This window comes from Mus caroli, chromosome 15, assembly GCF_900094665.2.
Source record: "Mus caroli chromosome 15, CAROLI_EIJ_v1.1, whole genome shotgun sequence".
Lineage (NCBI taxonomy): Eukaryota > Metazoa > Chordata > Mammalia > Rodentia > Muridae > Mus > Mus caroli.
The window spans coordinates 84487924-84506941 of record NC_034584.1 but is presented as its reverse complement, the minus strand read 5'-3'; the positions used below and the strand labels follow the sequence as shown (position 1 = coordinate 84506941).

General features: G+C 40.4%; 1 protein-coding gene across 3 annotated transcripts in view; it reads left to right on the top strand.

Annotated features, from left to right (window-relative positions):
• The window catches only part of Cpne8 (copine 8), a 187679-nt gene that overhangs the window by 55005 nt on the left and 113656 nt on the right, over nucleotides 1–19018 (top strand). For 2 of the 3 annotated variants that reach the window (XM_021183655.2, XM_029469850.1), the window contains exons 5-6: nucleotides 4209–4248; nucleotides 17274–17350. In XM_021183655.2, coding sequence (XP_021039314.1) covers nucleotides 4209–4248; nucleotides 17274–17350 — 117 coding nt within the window. The remainder of the gene's footprint in view (nucleotides 1–4208; nucleotides 4249–17273; nucleotides 17351–19018) is intronic. The other variant, XM_029469851.1, reaches the window with a different exon arrangement.

Here is a 19018-nt window from a genome sequence, read left to right as displayed (position 1 = left end):
TCCTCTTCTTCTTCTTCTTCTTCTTCTTCTTCTTCTTCTTCTTCTTCTTCTTCTTCTTCTTCTTCTTCTTCTTCTCCTTCTCCTTCTCCTTCTCCTTCTCCTTCTCCTTCTCCTTCTCCTTCTCCTTCTCCTTCTCCTTCTTCTTCATATTTTGAAACAACTGAATAAGTGAGTAGATAGCTTATTTATGCTGGGAAGTGTAGGTGGGCTTTCTCTCAAGCCTACACCCGAGTGGGTTTCTTCAATCTCAGAATACTGGAAGGGAACATATCCAGTGTAATGTTTAATGGCAGATGGCTCACTTCTCCCCCTGGCTTGCTAGCCCAGCCCTGTATCTCTGTCACATGATGGCTTCCCTAGATACTTACATCATGCTTTTAAGGCCAAGGATCTAGCATTCAATTTATATATATTGATACCAAACCAACGCTATTGAAGTACTATTGCCAAGTTCAAATCCCTGACCAACGAAAACATGGGGCCAATATTTTCTCCATTCATTTATTTATTTATTCAGTTTACATCCTATTTGCTGCCCCTCCTCCTCCCTGCCTCCCTCCTCACACAGTCCCTCTTGCCATCTTCCATCCTTCTTCCCTTTCTCCTCTGAAAGGGTGGAGCCCCTCCTGGATATTCCCCCACCTTGGCACATCAAGTTCAGGGCTGGACATGTCCTTTCTTACTTAGGCCAGACAAGGCAGCCCAGTTAGGGGAACCAGATCCACAGACAGGCAATGACTTTCTCAGCTATAGATGAGTCATTGTTCCACAGAGGTGAATTTTGGGAATCCTGGAAGTGGGGGACAGAAAGAAATGTGTACTTGTATTGAAGATTCTCTGTGTAGTATAATATAATATTTGCCTTGTATATGAAAATAATTAATGATTACAGATTTTAAAAGTTCTGTACTGCTAGTAATTGTTTTTATTTTACTCTGAAATATATGTAACAGAATAATTAGTAATGCTTTCTTTCAAGGCTGTGAGATGTTCATCAGGCTTAGGAAGCAAAATTTATGATATCCTTATTAGACTTTTATTTTCCCCAAACCTCTTTGTAAATCATCAAAGGAGGATGAAATAATGTCTTCTGCCCACCCTGGACCATGGAGGCTGCAACATTGTTACTTAACACCTTGAGGCTAAGAACTGTGGGAAAGCGGCTCACAGCTCCCCTATGCTCACCGCTCCCCTTGCTTAGCACGAGCAGCAACTGTTTCTGAAATGATTCATCTAGCAGAGCATCATGGTTCCCCCTTAATGTTTCCTATTCCATTTTTATCCTAAAACCAGTCACCATCTCATGATTCCTTGTTCTGTTTCCCTTTTCTTTCTCCCTTTCACATCTCTCTGAATTTTCTTTCACTTCAAAGTAATATGTAGCCATTGTGAATGTAAAATGAAAAATAATTCCATTATTCCAATAAAAAAGTGTAAGTAGTTCACCGTGTCAGTCACCGAAGCTTCATTAACTGTGACATGCATGTGGGAATTGAGGCACATCTATTTCCCTGTATCTTTAAGTTTTCACGTATTTTTCTATGCCACAAAATAGAATTCATTTATTTTTAGGACTACATGACTATTATTGCAAGAATATAATGTATTTTACCATGTATTGACGCTCATTGTCACCGACTCTATTCTTCTACTACAGGTATCCTGGAACAGTGTCCCTGCTTGCAACTCAGTGTGTATTTATTATCACTCTGATTTGCATTTGGGGGATGAAGTATTAAGAGTGAAATTTTAGTATGAAAGGATGCACACAAACCCACCCACGGTGTGTTCTGGTTTGTTGACACTAAACCTAGAGATGTGTATACAGACTTCTCTAAACTCTCCTTCTTTAGCTCTGACTGTTAGAGGCGTTTTCCTAGAGTTTGGGTTGCTGTTTGCTGACAGGCACCAACCACCTTTGTCAGGTGACAGCTTATGTTTTCTTCTCTGCTGTCACCCTTTGTCACTTTGTCCTTTTGTCCTTCTATACTGGCACTTTGGGTTTATCACCTGCTGATCATTCCTTCCCTGGTACTCACTGTGGTGGCTGTTTCAGGAACACCTATGTCAGAGTGACAGGAAATGGAAAATAACCAAGGCAGGATGACTGATACCTTGTAACTTCAACTTCCTTGAAACTACAGGTCTCACAGAAACCAAATAATCCCTGAACCATGAAGATGTGTTGCAAGATTGAAATAAATAGCACTTTATAAAAATTCCAGAATTTTTATTCAAATGACATCTCAATTTCATGTTTGAAAAACCTAAAACCCTTGTTAGGACTGGAAAGGGTTAACTGCAGAGCTCAAGGGAAGCGACCCACACATTCTCTCAGTTCGTGGGTATTTCTGAAGGCATTAATTCCCTTGATTTATTTCATTGAGCTGTCTCATATAATGCTTTCCATTTGATAGTAAGCTACTTTCTATACTGTAATCTGTTTCATTATATTAGTAAAAAATAAAGAAGATTCATTACTTCATTAGTGATCTATATCTATATCATATCTATATCTACACACACACATGCACACACAAAGAATACATGTGCTTGGCTTTTACAGTTTCTCTTTTAAGTGTATAGCTTGTGAAATATGTATGTTAATTTTAGACAGTCTAGAACATAAGGAACGGACAAATATCCTAAGAAAAATCAAGCGTGGTTCCCAGTTCCCATCATGTAGAGAGAATACTCTTCTAACACACTGACCGACACTGACCACAGTTTAAAGGAAGCCCATCCCTAGCACACCAGTGAGCAGTAGCCAGCGAATGACCTCCAGGATCATCCCTCCATAGTATACCTGTGTTAAGTAGCCAGCAAATAGCTGCAAAGGACTTTCTGAATTGTGTTGGATTTAGTTGATTAATACTGATACTGTCTTATTGCTGTTACAAAGCATCTGAGAAGGCAGCTAACAGAGGAATGGTTCCTTTTGGCTCACGTTCAGAGGAATGCTGTCTGTCTTGGTACTGATGACACGTTAGCACAAGCAGCTTGGGGTTTGTGATGCTGAACAGGAAGCAGAGATTGGCAGAAGTCAGTGCTTACTTATCTGCAGTTTCTCTCTTATTCTTCCATTCAGTTCACAGCCAGGTCACACACATTCCCTCCTCAGTTATGCCTGATGAGTAACCTCAAGGGTGCAGGGAAGAGGTGTGTCTCCTAGGTGACAGAAAGTTGAGAAGGAAGATTCACCAGCACAGCTGATGCTACAGTGCCAGAGAAAGAAAGTAAAACTCAGCTCCAAGCACCTGCTCTCTGGGCTCAGTGTCGGAACTCTTGCTTGGTGTGCTGGAGGCCCTGGGTTCATTGCCTAACACGGCAAAGGAAGGCATGTTATCTTGGCAACTGCATATTATGAGAGACTTACAGTTCCATTTTCCAGTTCATAGGGACCTTTTCTCTTTTTTCCTACCATTAACTAGGATATTTTGCTTTGTTTTGTGCAAAGATTTATTTAGATGAGAGGGAAAAAATCTTAACCTTAAAAAAAAATGGCCTTGAGTTTTGGTAAAAAGTTACGCATGAATGTGAACAGGTTTGGTTTATTGAAAGAGTAGCCCCAGGACAATATTATCTAAGAGCCTAGCATGATGATATTATTTTGGTCATGTCCAGTCAATAGAGCCATCCCGAATTCTCTCTAGGAGACCATCTATTTCCAGTAGTGACTGGTTAAAACCAAAGCTTATCATGTTCCCATGTAAATTCCTGTTTACAAAATTTATTTCTGTTTACATAAAACACAGTTTCCCTATGCCTTGTGATTGGAAAAAAAGTAGTTTCTATAAGTCCAGTGAGTTTTCAACCTTAACAACAGAATTTAAGCTATCAGGTAAGAATTATAATGTACATAATATGCATGTGCTATTAATAAGACTTATGCAGTTTTCATATCCAGGGGGAAAAATTCCATTTTAAAGAGACTTTGGGGTCACTTGAGTGACAGTTGGATACCACTGATTGAAAGATCGGATGGATTTGCAACTTCTCAAACAACAGAGGTCATGCTTTTGGTTATGTGGAATTCAGGTGACCCACAGGTGTCACGTCTGTCATTGGATGTTTAGAAATTTGAAATCTGTTTCTCGTCCCATTGGTTATTGTTCAGATTAACTTTTGCATTTGTGTGTTCTAGGAAACATTATTTCTTAGCTGTATTTTTCTGAGAATAATTTGAATTTCATACTTTAATATTTCAGATATGATGTTGATTCAAAGAGTCCCAACTTGTCCAAACATGTAAGTTCATATTTTATTATTATATATTGTTTCATAACATGTCCATTTGTATATTGATGCTCATTTGAAAATTTAAAAATGATATTTGATGTGATTTTCACAGAAAACAAGTAACATTTAGAATGCTGGGGTCACATTTAGAAGGAGCTTATAGAAAGAAAGTACCTTCTGTTGGTAGAATGGGTCAGTGCTTTCATTTTGTTTAAGATGTGGGCCTATTGTATATCATATCAGGTTGAGCAGTACTTGATAGTGAGCCAGATTGTCTTCGTAGGCTCCACATCCGAGACATTGGGAGGGACACAAGTTGCAGGCAGAGCCATTGTCCTGCCTCTTGTTGTTCAGCAGAATTTCCTCACGTCAGTTTCTTAAGAGTGAAAAACATTAAGGAATAGACTCACAACCAAAAATATGACAAGTCCTCAGGTCAAGCCATGCCTGTTTTTTCAGTCTCTTCTTTCCAGATCATAGCTGTTACCATCAGTAGTGCCATGCAGTCAGGGGGCAGGAGAGAGGCAGAGCTTGGCGTCTTAAGCATGATAGGTGGAGAAGATGAGAGGAAGGTACTCCGGCAAAATACTGATGTAGCTGCTTGTTACTGATGTGAAAGACTGAAATTAGATCAAACCGACTAGCAAGGTCTGTTGGCTAATTCTGCTGCTGTGATAGATGACTTTGACAAACAGCAAATTAAAGGCTTGTTTTGGCTATGTGGAATGGCAGTAAAGACACAGCAGCAGGAGCTGGAGGCAGGACTAGCAGTCAGAAAGCAGAGTGATCACATGTCACTGACACACAGGAAGGAGAGTCTGGGGTGGCAAACTGTGAAGCCCTAAAGGTTAACCCAGTGACTTATTCTCTTCAGTAAGGGTCCACTTCCCTAAAGGTTCAATCACCTTCCCAAACAAAGCCACTGAAATACATAAGGATCTGAGGTGCATTTCACCTTCAACCCATGCTAGGAGGGCTAAGTGAGGAACAGATGCAGTAATGCTCTGAAAAAGGCTCAGCAGGATTCACAGTAAACTGCGCTTCCACAGATGTAGAATTAGCAACCACCGTTGGGAGGGCAGCTAGTCTCATCCTTTGTTGTGTGCTGTAAACAGAATAGTTGGACATACAATATCTGTTGTAGCCTAGAGACAGGGATGTTGTTGTTATTCACAGAAGAGAAGAATTTTTGAGGTAATCACAATCTAGGAGATGATTTTGGGTAGCATAAAAACCTTTTCTTTAGTTCACTAAAGGAGATATACTATTCAATTGTATAATAAAGAACATACTAGAGTTACGTGAAGGAATGCAAAAAGAACCATATACATAATGACTTTTCTATAAACTAAGGAAATGCTGTAATACTGCTTCCTTCCTGTTGGTGGAAGTCACTATGCTAGGCATGCCACCAGCTCTTTAGGATGGAGGGCCTCGAGAATGTTCTGTTCTTAATCATGTGTTCATAGTGTTGTGCCTTTGTCCTGAGCGTGTGTTGCTCTCTGTGATGGTTTTGTAGCATTGTGACCGGGCATTGAGAATGTGTTGCTGTCTGTAATAGTTCCCCAATGTTGTGCCTGGGCATTGAGATGGTTTACTCTCTAGGATAGGCTCATAGTTTTGTGCCTGGGCATTGAGAATGTGCTGCTATCTATTGAAGATTTGTAGCATTGTGACTGAACACCAATAATGTTTTTCCTCTCTGTAAAAGGTTCATAGCATCATGGCTGGGCATTGAGAATATTTTCCCTTTACAACAGGCTCCTGTTGTGACATTGCCTTTGTCATATTGTGTTTGTAGACCTTGCTATTAGAAATGTTCTAAATGTTCTTGAGAAGAACCAGGGAAAGGCCTGCAGCTTCTAGGCGTGATTGTTTCAGTAGAAAGAAAGAGCAGGATCCACTCATTCACGTGGGCTGGGATCATCTCAGGGATATGAGGCAGAGCTTGGCTCTCTGGTCCAAAGCTGGGAACTGGAGAGTGGGCAGAGACCAGGGTGATTTGTCTCTTCTTCTCTGTTCTTCTGAGGTCATGTGATCATTCTAGTTAGCCCCTCTTCTGAGCTTCGCTTCTGTTTACCCATCATCATGTACCTGCTAAAGAGGCCCCCTTCCCCTTTATTGGATATAATATGGATTACCATTTACCTGGGAAATAGTTTCTATGTTTCTTGATGGTTTGTTTTAGTGCAAACTGCTCTTCAGAGAGTGTAAGAGGAGAGCAGTTAGAGACACTTCCATGGTGATGGATGTTTGGAGGCTATGTATGGAAGTACACGTAGTCCCTATCATTGAACTTGCCTTCCATTCAAAGAAGAAAGTATGTGAGGTATATGTGTGTCCAATATGACCGAACATATTTTCCTTCAATTGACAGCTATTATTAAACTTTATGAGATAAAACACATGCCTTCCACAATATGAGATTGAATATATTTTTTCAAATAATTCTTTGGTAGAAAAGTGTTTTCTCCCCCACAACATAGTCTCATGCTCCTCTCACCCTAAAATGGCTTGTGCGATTGAGCAGATGACTCGGCACTCAAGAATGTACATTGCTCTTTCGGAGGACCTGAGTTCTGTTCCCAGCACTCACACCAGGTGTCTCACAACCCATTGTAACTCCAGCTCCTTGAGGATAATGATCTTCCGCTCTCTGAGGCGCCTGGTGCCCGCACTCACATACCTCCACACAGTTGCATGCATGCGTGCATACACACACGTGTCATTAAAAGCAATAATTCTTAGAATGCAAATTTTCAGTGTGATACTGATCTACTCCCACATCACCTCTTCCATCCCAATTTTGAATCATTCCTCTTGATTTCTTCCTTTGCTTTGCTAGTTATAACTAGCTGGATTTTAGTTTTTGATTCCTAACACTACTCCGATGTAACCAAGATAGTGCCCACTCCTCAGCTGTCATCTTATGCATCTTCTTTCCTTTGGAGAGAACTGACCCTTCTCTTCAAGAAAGTAATGTATTGTTCCCTAAATTGCCCAGAAATCCCCCTCCACCTTCCAAGACTTTCTGCTTTTACAGCGCAAAGCTTTCTTTTCTCTCCTGCTTCTCTGGTCTTAATATTAATGTTTCCTGTGTTTTCTTTCTCATTTTTTTTCTGTATCAGCTCACTGTGGAGCACTTTCTTCTGGATAGCTGTCATATTTCTATGTCTTGTGAGATCCCAGAGTGTCTGTCTTTGAACTCACAAACAAACCCAATTTTCATTTGCTTGTTAAATATTTTCTAGTAGATTGTCAATTGGAACCTAAAACTAAACTCTCAGTGGTTTGTTATCTTTATTGGGCTGTCTCTTTCTTCTGGGCGTCCAAATCCTTTTCAGGTTTCTTACAATACGTTAAACACTTCCCAACTCACATACACTCAACAGATTGTTACTCTTGTTCATGCCAAAAGAGCCATGTCTGTCCCCTTGCCTCTCCTGCGGGTTCTCTTTGATGTTCTCCTTGAACAATTGCCTTCTCCACAGATTATGTTGTCTAAGCCATCTCCATATTATGCTACATAGTATATTTAAAATATATGCTGGAGCCAGCAAGATAGCTCCTCAGGTAAAGACGCTCACTGCTGGCCTGACACACCCAGAGCTTGATTCCTAGGACCCACGTTCTGAAGGAAAGACCTAACTCCTGATAATTGTCTTCCGACCTCAACCTATGCCCAGCACACATGCACACCCAAACATGTACACACGTGCACACATCATACACACACACATGTGCATGCACATGCATGCACACTCCCATGTGTATGCATGTGCCCACACCAGGTAAGTCTAACAAAGGATTAAAAATACGTATATTCAGTAGACAATATAAATGAGTTAATAAACGCCTTAGCTTCTAGGCTAAGTGGATAAAATATGTTCAAATGGGAAAAAAACATAGGTTTGCATTATTGTAAGAATTGCTAGAGATTATTACCCTGAGGTTCTATTAGAAATGAATACTAACACAAACTCTTTGTTATTTGAAAGCACTGAAGTATAGATTTTACGTAAAAAGCACACAGGGCATCCATCCCTAAGCAATTCATGATGCCTTTCGAAGATCAGAGGAACCAATCAGCAAGCTAGGTCTGTCCCCAGAGAGGCAATCTCTTAACAGCAGAGCTGTCTACCTGCCAACTGTGCAGAGAGAAATCCAAACCAGAGTCATTTAGAGAGCACTGCTAAGTGCACAAATCCCCATGCGGATGGATTCACCTAGTTGTTGTTTTGCAAAAGGGATCTGGCCACAAATCATTTCTTGGAAACAGATTTTTTTAAATCATTGGTTTTGAAATATTAATTTTGATGACTTGGGGGGAAGATTTCCTTTTCAGGATGACTGTGTTTGTCATCGGTTAGTTAAGGATCCTGGGTTAGAACTCTCTCTCTCTCTCTCTCTCTCTTTTTGGTTCTTTCGAGACAGGGTTTCTCTGTGTAGCCCTGGTTGTCCTGGAACTCACTTTGTAGACCAGGCTGGACCCAAACTCAGAAATCCGCTTGCCTCTGCCTCCCAAGTGCTGGGATTTAGAAATCTCTTTTAGCAGGACGTGGTACCACATGTTATAGACATTCCAGTCCTCAGTCTCTGGAAATTTAAGGGTAGTAGTTTCAAGCCAGCGACACAGTGAGGAGCTGACCCCCAAAATAAGAAAACTCATAATACCATCAGGGAAAATGGAGATAGAAAGTAGACCTGTAGCTTTGATTTGGAATGTTGTTACATGAAACAGGTGGAATTTTAATGAGTTTCTCTGGCAGTTGGAAAGCTTGCAGTGGGGGAAATACTGAATCCAAGTGAAGGGTGATGAAATCCAGGCTCTCATTTCATCATGTGATTGATTCACGGGTCTCCAAATAAATACTTTCGCTAAAATATTTTCTTCCACGGGCATTAGCTAGTATGAATAAAGGATATCATTCTTTGATGAACTTGCAAGCCCATTTATCTTAACGTTGTTGGCAGAGCTACAGCCCACATGTTCATTTACATAATTTAATCTTATCAGCTCAGCAATCCATGAAAGGGTTAAGAATAGGTTCATAGTTGGTATGTCTAGGATTCTTGTCCCTGTGCCAAATGTAACAATGGGTAGCCGAGAGGCAAACCAAAATGATTTTTTTTTTCTTGCTGAACTTCAGAAGGTAGCACTGAAATTCTTCAGTTTCAGATGTGGTAATAGTTCTCTGGCTTCCTTTGGCCACTCATCACTAACCTCCCAGGTAGGCTTCCGTGGTCTTTCTTGCTTTCCCTAACTGTTCTGCAAACAAACTTCCTTCTGTAGGTTAATTTTATATTATAGTTTCATTTGAAAATTGAATGCTTGGGCCATGATGTGTGTTTTCTCTTAAGAACAGGTTCACAGACAGGACAAGTTTCTCTCATTAGAAGGTAAAGCCAAGTGCGGTGGTGCCTTTTCTCATTTCTGAGACTTAACCCCTGCCAAAAGTAAACCAAAATCCGGCTAAAGTCACACAGGGAAGAAAGAATGGGAAAGTTTGGGTAGGAAGCAGTGACATTTAGTTCCATCATGGCAACTGACAGGGATTCGGAGGCCCTGAAGAGAAACAAGTTCAGGCTAGCCCTCTCCAGAGCTCATCCCCAGGAAAACTTCAGGAAGCCCCTAGAGATTCCCCTTTACCAGGCAATGTGGCAGGACCATCATTCTCATGAGTATGTGCTTACTGAGTAAATAGTTTACAGGAGAGCAGAGGGGAGATGCCGAAAAGCTTAGCAAGGCAGAATTTCAAAACAAAAGGGAGAGGCAATATGAAGTCCCTTGAGAAAGGGATGTAGTGTATACTGTGGCCCTGTGACAGTGTTGAAATGGGCATATACATATGGGATGTAGAGATTTACAGGCCATGCCCCTAAGAGGTCTAAATTTTTGTTGTTGTATGCTACTGGAGAGCGATGTGGTTTGATTTATGCATTTCAATGATGCTCGCCTGCCGAAGTGAAGAATGAGGTCAGAGATGCAAAATCGGAACCAAGGATAACAGTTGTCGTTGGACTGCATGAGTCACATCTGACAATTAAAGCCACTGAAATGAGAAGAAACAATCCCAGCTGGAATCTATCTCTATCATGGCTGTTTGATTATAGATGAATTCCCTATTGGCTGTGAAATAAGAGACATTGCTCGGCTCTCTTGAGTATTGGTGAGATATAGTATAGCTAGGTAAACAGTGAATTCGACTGCAGAGGTGTCTGAGGCCAGGGATGTGGGGTGAGACCTGGGTGGTGAGACCAAGTTGATGCTAACTTTGACTTGACACTCGGTAAGCCTTTAAATGCACATATTGGCTAGGTGGTGCTCAGAGACTAGAGGCAGGGTTCAGGAAAATACCAGTCGAGAGTATTAGGACTTAGGCTACTTTAAAGAGAATACAAATGGAGAAAAGGAGAGGCCAGGTTCTTGAGTGAACTGAGCTTTTAGAAGTTCTGTAGAGGAAGGTTAGCTACAATCATCATTTTCAAAGCCTGTTGCTACCTGTTGCCTCTGTCTGGTTCCAGCCCACCCGGTGCTTTCCACCTCCTTGTTTGTTCTGCTCCATCCCCTTGCTTTCTTCCCCTCAGGTACCCTTGTTGACTCATCTGCATTTTTGTCTCCAGAACAATGCTGCTCTTGAGAGTTTTCCACCTGTAAGCTTCTGTCTCCCACATTTGTCTGGTTCTCTCCTTCACGTTAATCAGGGACTTTTGGAGGATTTCATCCATGATCCCACAGTATTTGTCTCTTCTCTACCCTCTTTGCTCCCTCTAACTCGTTTTGGTCCCCCAACATTTCAGATACTTGAAAAATATTTATTAATTCATTTTTCCCTTTCAACTCCTCCCATGTCTCTGTATCCACTCCTTTTCAAATTCATGGCCTCTTTTTTTCTTCAATTATTATATGCATGTGTGTACATGTGTACACTCATGTGTGAATAAATATGTGAATACAAGCTGCTGGGTCTGTTTAATGCTTCTTGTACGCATATATTTCTAGGGCTTACCACTTGGTATTGGATCCATAGAAGAGGTTTATTCTGGGGATGACTAGTCCTTCTCAGCAACTGATAATTCCCTGTTCTTCTTCATGTATGGGCGAGATGTGGTCAGATTTTCCCAATTCATGTTGGCGTGTCATCCATGTTTTCATTCTTTCTGGTTTGTCATGGTTTAGGTAGTGGTTCTGTTGAGATGTCACGGGTGTAGTGTCCCTCTCATATATAGAAGACACAACCTCACAGCAGACTTCCTTTTCTTTTGGCTCTTACTATCTTTCTCTCCCCTCTTCTGCAATGTTCTCTCACCCTAGGTGTAGGGGTTGTTGAAATATAAGTTGGGGCAGGCACTCACGGTCAGTTCTCTGCCTGTTGAAGTCATTGCTTTCTGTGATGGGCTCTTATCTGCTGGGGGTGGGGAGTTGAGAGCGAACACACTACTGTCATTTTCCCAACTGCACCTTACACCTACAGAGGAGTGTAGCTCTCAGATCTGTTCTTTATGTGCACCATTGAAAGAGTCTCTGTATAACTGTCCCCCCTGTTATCCTTTGCTGTCTGGGGGATAAAAGCTTCCTGATGCATGTTAGCTGATGAGACCCAGCCTCACTAGATCACACCTGAATGGTTGCTACTCTATATGTGGGTTAGATTTCCTCTCCCCGTGTGAGTTCAGTCTTCTAGAATGTGCCTTACATTCTGAGTCATAGAATTCTTGCCTGATCCTGACTGCGTGATTGTGACTCAGGTCCATATTAATTTGGATGAGCTGGCATAGTTTATGTGGAAAATTGGCTTTTATTCAGGATTTAGTATCAATAGAGGTCCTCATGATGATTTTATGTAATATTTAATACTATTACTTAGTAACTAACACTAAAGCATTTCATACTGAACAATTATTAGTCAATATTCCATGTTAGTCTTAGTCTTTTAGATATTTGCTTGTTACTGCTGGTGAGAAAATGAACTACAGCATGTTACTTTTCAAATAGCTTAGTTGAGAATTAGTGTTTTATTGAAGATAATATGTTTCCAGGAGGTGCTGTTTACACTGTTTCCATGTGTACTATTTTACACATGGAGGTTCTGCTACGTGTGAATTTTATTGCTTTTTAAAATGTATGTTATGTATTTGTGTTGATTTTTTTAAAAAAATGATTGGCTTTAATCAGTGACTGCCAATTTGTTGAAACCTTAATTTTCAGTCAGTAGCTTAATTAACTACCTTGATGTGTCCTCTTATAATGATAAAAATACCTTGAAAATCATCAGTCCAAAGGGTAAATAGATAAATTTAGTTGGGGAAGATTTTCGAACTTTTCTCTGTAAGTTAGTTTGGAGGTTTTTGTTAGAACATTGGGAAGAATGGACTCAACTGCTGTGGTTCATCAATGATCTTTTATTAAAGGTAAAAACCCTGGGTCTGAAGACAAAAATCCGTGTTGCTCTATTGTTAAACTGCAACCAGTTATTTCTATTAAAATATTGAGCTCACTTGTTCCATGGTGAACTTTCTCACGTCCCAAATGATACAACCGAGGCAATAATCACTTAAAACCAGGAATCACTACTGAGACAACGTACTGCTTGGTTTGGCTCTTAAAAGTGATTGCCATAATAAATCAGTGCATGATATAGCTAACAACTCACTCACCATTGTCATTTATGCAATTTATAAAATAAAATAAAATAAATTGAAATTAATTTGGAAATATTAGAAAGGCATTCCAGCAATGAGTGTTAGCAGGTAACACCAGTGATATGACCTTTTTGGGTAGAAATTTTCAGTTCCTCAATTTTACTGCATTAAGTTAAAACATACTACAAAGGCAGGATATTTTTAACATCCAGTTTTTCTTCGACTATTTGTATAGATGTGTTAAAAATTAGTTACATGATCTCAAAAATGTATAAAAGCAAATCACAACTCAATGTGAAGACATCCAACGGTTAGGCCATGCATGAGCAGTTGACTGTCCCCAGTGACTTTGTGGAATTAAAGTGGACCATCAACACAACACTGAATGACTTTTAACCTAAATCACCCATTAATTAGGGAAATTATGTATGCAGATTTTCATCAACCCTTAATAAAGTAGGAAAAACCATTTCAAAGTTATTGTAAGTAGAACTGTGGAGAGAAAGATGTCAGGCTGTGAGATGCTCGTGAGGTTGCTTAGGATTAGGTTTGTGATATGCTGTGTGTGTTAGTAGTAAACGTCGGAAACGTCTTTCAGGTAATACTTCTGGGTTCGCTGAGCTAGTGGTCTCTGAACGTCCTTCTCTATGTTTATGTGAATACCATGAAGGATGAGTTAATGTGTAAGGCACAGCTCCATTGCATCAGAGCACTTTCAGTGACCTTGGATGACTGGAATTGGAACTGAAGATATTTTATTTAGGTAGTTGTAGAAGTATCCCAGTATTGGGTTCTTGTAGCAAGTCGTGTATTATTAGTATGTAACAATGATTTAGCCAGGGGACAGGAGGATTATGTTCCAGACGTAAATATTCCAAGTGCCTTGCATATATTATCTATATAGGAATACATGCGGTAGGAATTATTATGTCCATTCTGTAGACCAGACTACTGAGCTATAGGGACATTGGTACATGGTTCAGTTTGCGTATTAGTGCAGACTACAAAGACCTTCGTGATTCTATTCAAAGGTATTATGTCATATTGTAAACTCACTGAGTGTGTGTGTGTGTGTGACAATCAAATAAATCATATATAGGAACCATTAGTGTTTGTACCTAAACAAATCAGTTCTTTTACTGCAAAGTTTCCCTTTAACATCTAAAAATATTTTTTTATTTATGTAGTGTGTGTGTGTGTGGGGGGGGGGGGTGCGCGTGCGCGCACTCTCTGAGCCATCTCCCTGTTCCTAGAGCTTTCTTTTCCTATGTGTAAAATTTCTAAAGCTCAGGGCAGAAGCGAAATGACAGTAGAGAAGGCAGACAAGTCTCAAGCTACAACATGAGATACAATTTAGGCAACAGAACACACCAGTTCTTCATACTTAAGAAATAATTAAAACAATGAATCAGAAGAATAAGAATATGATGCTGTGTCTAGACCTAAGACGGAAGAGAGAAACAGTGGGCTTGTGTATAATTAACAGGACTCAGGTTGAGTCATTCAGTAGTAACAAATGTAGATGCAGATTGCTGCGGGGATAGTCTGAGCACATCCACTGGCTAGTTAGCCACTGCTTTTTATTCTTGCTCTTATTCACCCCTTGCTGCTCTCACCTCTCCTCTCCTTCCTGTTTTGCTCTTGCCTTTATTTTTTGCCATCAGTATATTGAGGGTAATAGCTGGTAATAGCTTGCTGCCAGGACAGCCCTGGGACCTACATGACAGCAAACGGGAAAGGATTCTTTTCAACTATCTTCCAATCTCCACATACATACTATGGTGTGAGCGTACACACACACACACACACACATACAATCAGTGAGTTTAAAATATAACATACTACCTTTGAATAGAATCACAAAGGTCTTTGTTGTCTGCACTCATACACAAACTGAACGATGTTTCTATACCTCAGTAGTCCGATCTACAAAATGGACATAATAATTCCTACCGCATGTATTCCTGGGAGGATTATTTAAGAAAATATTTTAAGTTTCAATGAATCCTAGGTATGAACAGAATGAGTTTCTGTGTAATTTATATTATGAACCCATATAAATTATAAAATAATGAATTTAATAGGTATTTACTGTTCTCATTGTCCTTTTAGGGAGAATCCAGTAGTCATTATTATGTTCTACATTAAAGCATTTCTCAGCCGCCTAAGATTCTCCAGGCTAGATTTGGTCTGTAGGGGCGTAGCGTTGTAGAAGAGGCTGCATTTATTCCTGGAAATATCATCTAATTATAATGATTCCACAACTGGGTCACACGGCACCAGCCTAAGACACAGTGAGACAGTTTGTGGTGTAGCTTGTTTTTATTTCCATCTCTACCTACAGCCAAAAAAACCCCTAAAAAAAACTAAAAATACCCACCGAAAGACACTAATTATTTACACATGGGTGCACTGTAGAAATGCATAGCAGATGTGAGCCATTAAGCCAGCTAAAACACACATTGAATAGAAGTCTCCCACCTCGTGACTGCTTAGTAAATATCGTGTGCTGAGTAGTGAATGTCTTGCTCGATTTAGAATGGTGCACACTCAGAAATGCAGGACACACCCAGGGATGCTGTGAACATGGGATGGGATGAGGAAGCAGGATTCTCATAGATTCACAGTGTAGGTAGTAGCACACATTTTATTGATTTAACTAGTTGGATTTTCCGTCTATTAACATAATGGTGCTCCCCTGTTTGCTGGTAGGTGTGTACACTGCCACCTATATCTATTGTGTTCTCTTGTGCAATAATTTACAGCTTTTTCTGATCCTACCTAGTCCATTGACAGAATCCACCTAATGTGTTTGCTGTAGGTCATTGATATAAATATTCTTAGTAAACAGTTCTAGAGTGCTCCATAATTTTTTTTTTCTGTAGCTGATTCTCCAAATACCAAGCATTTGGAAAGCCAAGTATTCAGCTGTACATAGCTTTAGCTTTATTCCACTTCTCATGTATTTTAAATATATATTGAAATCGACACAATATGCTAATGATTTTCAATTTAAATATGAGTTTAACAATTAATAATTTATAATAAGGATTACAGTTGTTTTGTGCACTAAAAAACAAAATTTAAAAGACCTGCATTTTTAAGATAGTACAGCCCTTTATATGTTATCAAGTTCTAGATTTCCAGTGAATTTTTGGGTCAATGGACTGCTCCGCTCTGCCTCCAGGCCCTGCCACACACAGGGCCAGTTCACCAAATCTGTTTCCCACCACTCATTGCAACCTTGGCTTGGATCTTATATCACTTTGCTTAATATTAGCGACTGTCCTCTCCTGAGTGCAAAACCTTTGCTGTCACGAGCCGGTGATCTGAGCAAGTAGTAGAGGCGTGCTGTCCTAACCGGACTCTCTGCTCTGATCGTGTCCCTCACTGACCTACACTGCCTGCTTGCTTCCACTTGTCCAGCCTAGAGAGTTCTTCCTGATCCGGGCTCCTCACCTCCACTCCTCCATACTTGAGTTCGTTTCTTTGCACACGTGTAGTCTGATCTTTCCTCTAGGATTAACAGTTCAGTGTGACCCCAAGTGCCTCTCAAGGCTTCCTTCCTAATCTACACGAGGAAAACTCCTATTTGGACTTAGAACGCCATCCACCGCATTTTCCTGTTTTCCCCTCACTGAGTAATGAGGGATTTTATTTCTGTGGCCCGTTGGCGTTTTGTGTACCTGAGTCCAGAGCTCCCACTCTCAGCGCATGGCTGGCCATAGTGCCCTAACGAGCTTCGCATTCATCTTCTGGGTTTTCAGCACGGTTCTAAGCAAGTTGCCTACTTCAAACACCAGTTTACTTATCTGTAGCATGAGTTGGCTTCTTTTTCTTTCTTTCTTAATTTGAAAAGTTATTTTTTCTGAAACTTTAGTGAACTCAGTACCACACCTTGCACATTTAACAAGTAGATTTGTAGACTTATTTTACTGGGAAAAAAAAATGAAACGTCATATTTGGTGTCTGTACATCATTCACAGAGCTTCCCTTGAGCCATTCATTGTACGAAGCTCTGCCCTGCAGAGCTGTTAGGACAGCGAAGATCTCAGAAAGCATCCAGGCTATCCTGGAGCATGGGGCTTCTTCCTGACACCCGCTCTGCTCTCTCAGTGCGTGCATCTAGACAGTGGCAGAGCAGTGGGTCTTGTGACACTGCAGGACCTGGAAGCTCAAAACAGCAAACTGGTTCTGTGACTGAAGTATGACATAGCGTGTGAACTTGGAGGAGAGTGACATGCCTAAGTCGACTCATATTGGGCTTATTTTATTTTTGGAATTGAGAATTCTGTATTTCAGTACTGAAAGCAATGCAAAAGTGATGCACGAAATATCTGTTGCACATCAGTGTGAGAATATATGAGCTTTAATCCTCTTATCTATTTTAGGACTTTCTGGGACAAGTGTTTTGTACATTGGGGGAGATTGTTGGTTCACAGGGAAGTCGCCTGGAAAAGCCAATAGTGTAAGTACTTTTTAATTCAGACAGTGACATGTCATCTCTGGCGTTTCTGTGTTAGCAGGTTGGAACTCATGAATATATATGGTTGTAGAACAAAAGAGAGTTTTAAATTTTTTATTGGGATTTTCTCTTCCAGTGACCACTTTTGACATCTTAGTAACGAATGTGCATCAGCAGCCATATGTATGCGCAAAACATTCTCAGATGATGAATTGATCGGATTTGAAAGGAAATGTACTTTAAATTGCTGGATTTAATACTTTTATGGGAAACAAGACATTTCTTTAAGACAGGAAGTATGCATAGCACTGCTTTCAAACCGTTTGTTCGATAAGTGTACTTGGCATTATTGAGATTTTAATAGTTAGTCATTACATGACTTTCCCAAGGGTAGGGGTGGGGGGATACAAACAACCTGCTCATTCCAATAGAGCATCAATGACAAACCAAAGAGATTGCCAGTGAACCGATGAGTTTGTCAGGCTTACAGAAACATGGGCTGGTGATACTTACAGATTTCCAGTGATGCCCGAACAGCCAAGCCAAAGAGAAGTCCCACCTCAGTGGAGACTTACAAATGCTGTACCAAATCCTGTGCATCCAGCCCCTCCCGAGACCACCTGCAGCTGGAACAGCAGTGTGTGTCACTTGTGGGACCAGGTGAAGGGGCTGGAGTCTCAAGTGAAGGTCTGATTACATTTATGCTTGTCCCTCCTTCCCTGGGGTAAGAGCGACCAGCCACATTCTGTGTCAATGGCCACTCTGAATTGAAGAGGCTACCACCCCACCACCCCCAGTGCCCAATAGATGGGAATTCCATAATTGTTTTTGCTTGTAAGAGCTGGTTGGAGGAAGCAGTGTGTGGTTCTGATCAATTCATTTATCTGATTTCTAAAAATCAGGAGATCTAGGAAAAAAATGTTCAGCAACTGAGAACTAGCCACGAAGCCTAAACTTTAGGAAAAATTTAACCCCTGTCTTATTTATTCTCAAACTCAAAAAATAAATATGGTCAAAATGGATCTGTTCTTCTTTAGCCTCAGGTACATGAACACGCCATTTCCTATTTCTTGTGTTTCTGTATAAAATTTGACTCAGTGTGTATGCCGGTGTTAGACAAAACCTCTTAGCTAATAAACTAGGGGTGTCTAGTCATTATAACTTCATTTATTTACCATTATTTTTATATGAAATCATTACCAAATATGTTGATTTAACTGTTTCCCTTTAAATATTCCTGTTATGCATAATTCATTTCCATCTAGTTATGGGACTTTGGTGCTTAGTAGTGAAATGTATTTAGTCTCAGTTTAGTGTGTTTAATAAAGCCAGGAATAGAGCATAAGGGAGGAAGAGGAGTGCCAAGGATTAAGACTAGCCTAGGGTAAATAAAGGAGTGTTCCAGGCTAGCCTAGAATATGTAATGAGAGTGTTCTAGACTAGCCTAGGGTAAATAAAGGAGTGTTCCAGGCTAGCCTAGGATATGTAATGAGAGTGTTCCAGGCTAGCCTAGGGTAAATAATAAGAGCACTCCAGGCTAGCCTAGGATATGTAATGAGAGTGTTCTAGACTAGCCTAGGGTAAATAATAATAGTGCTCCAGGCTAGCCTAGGATATGTAATGAGAGTGTTCTAGACTAGCCTAGGGTAAATAATAATAGTGCTTCAGGCT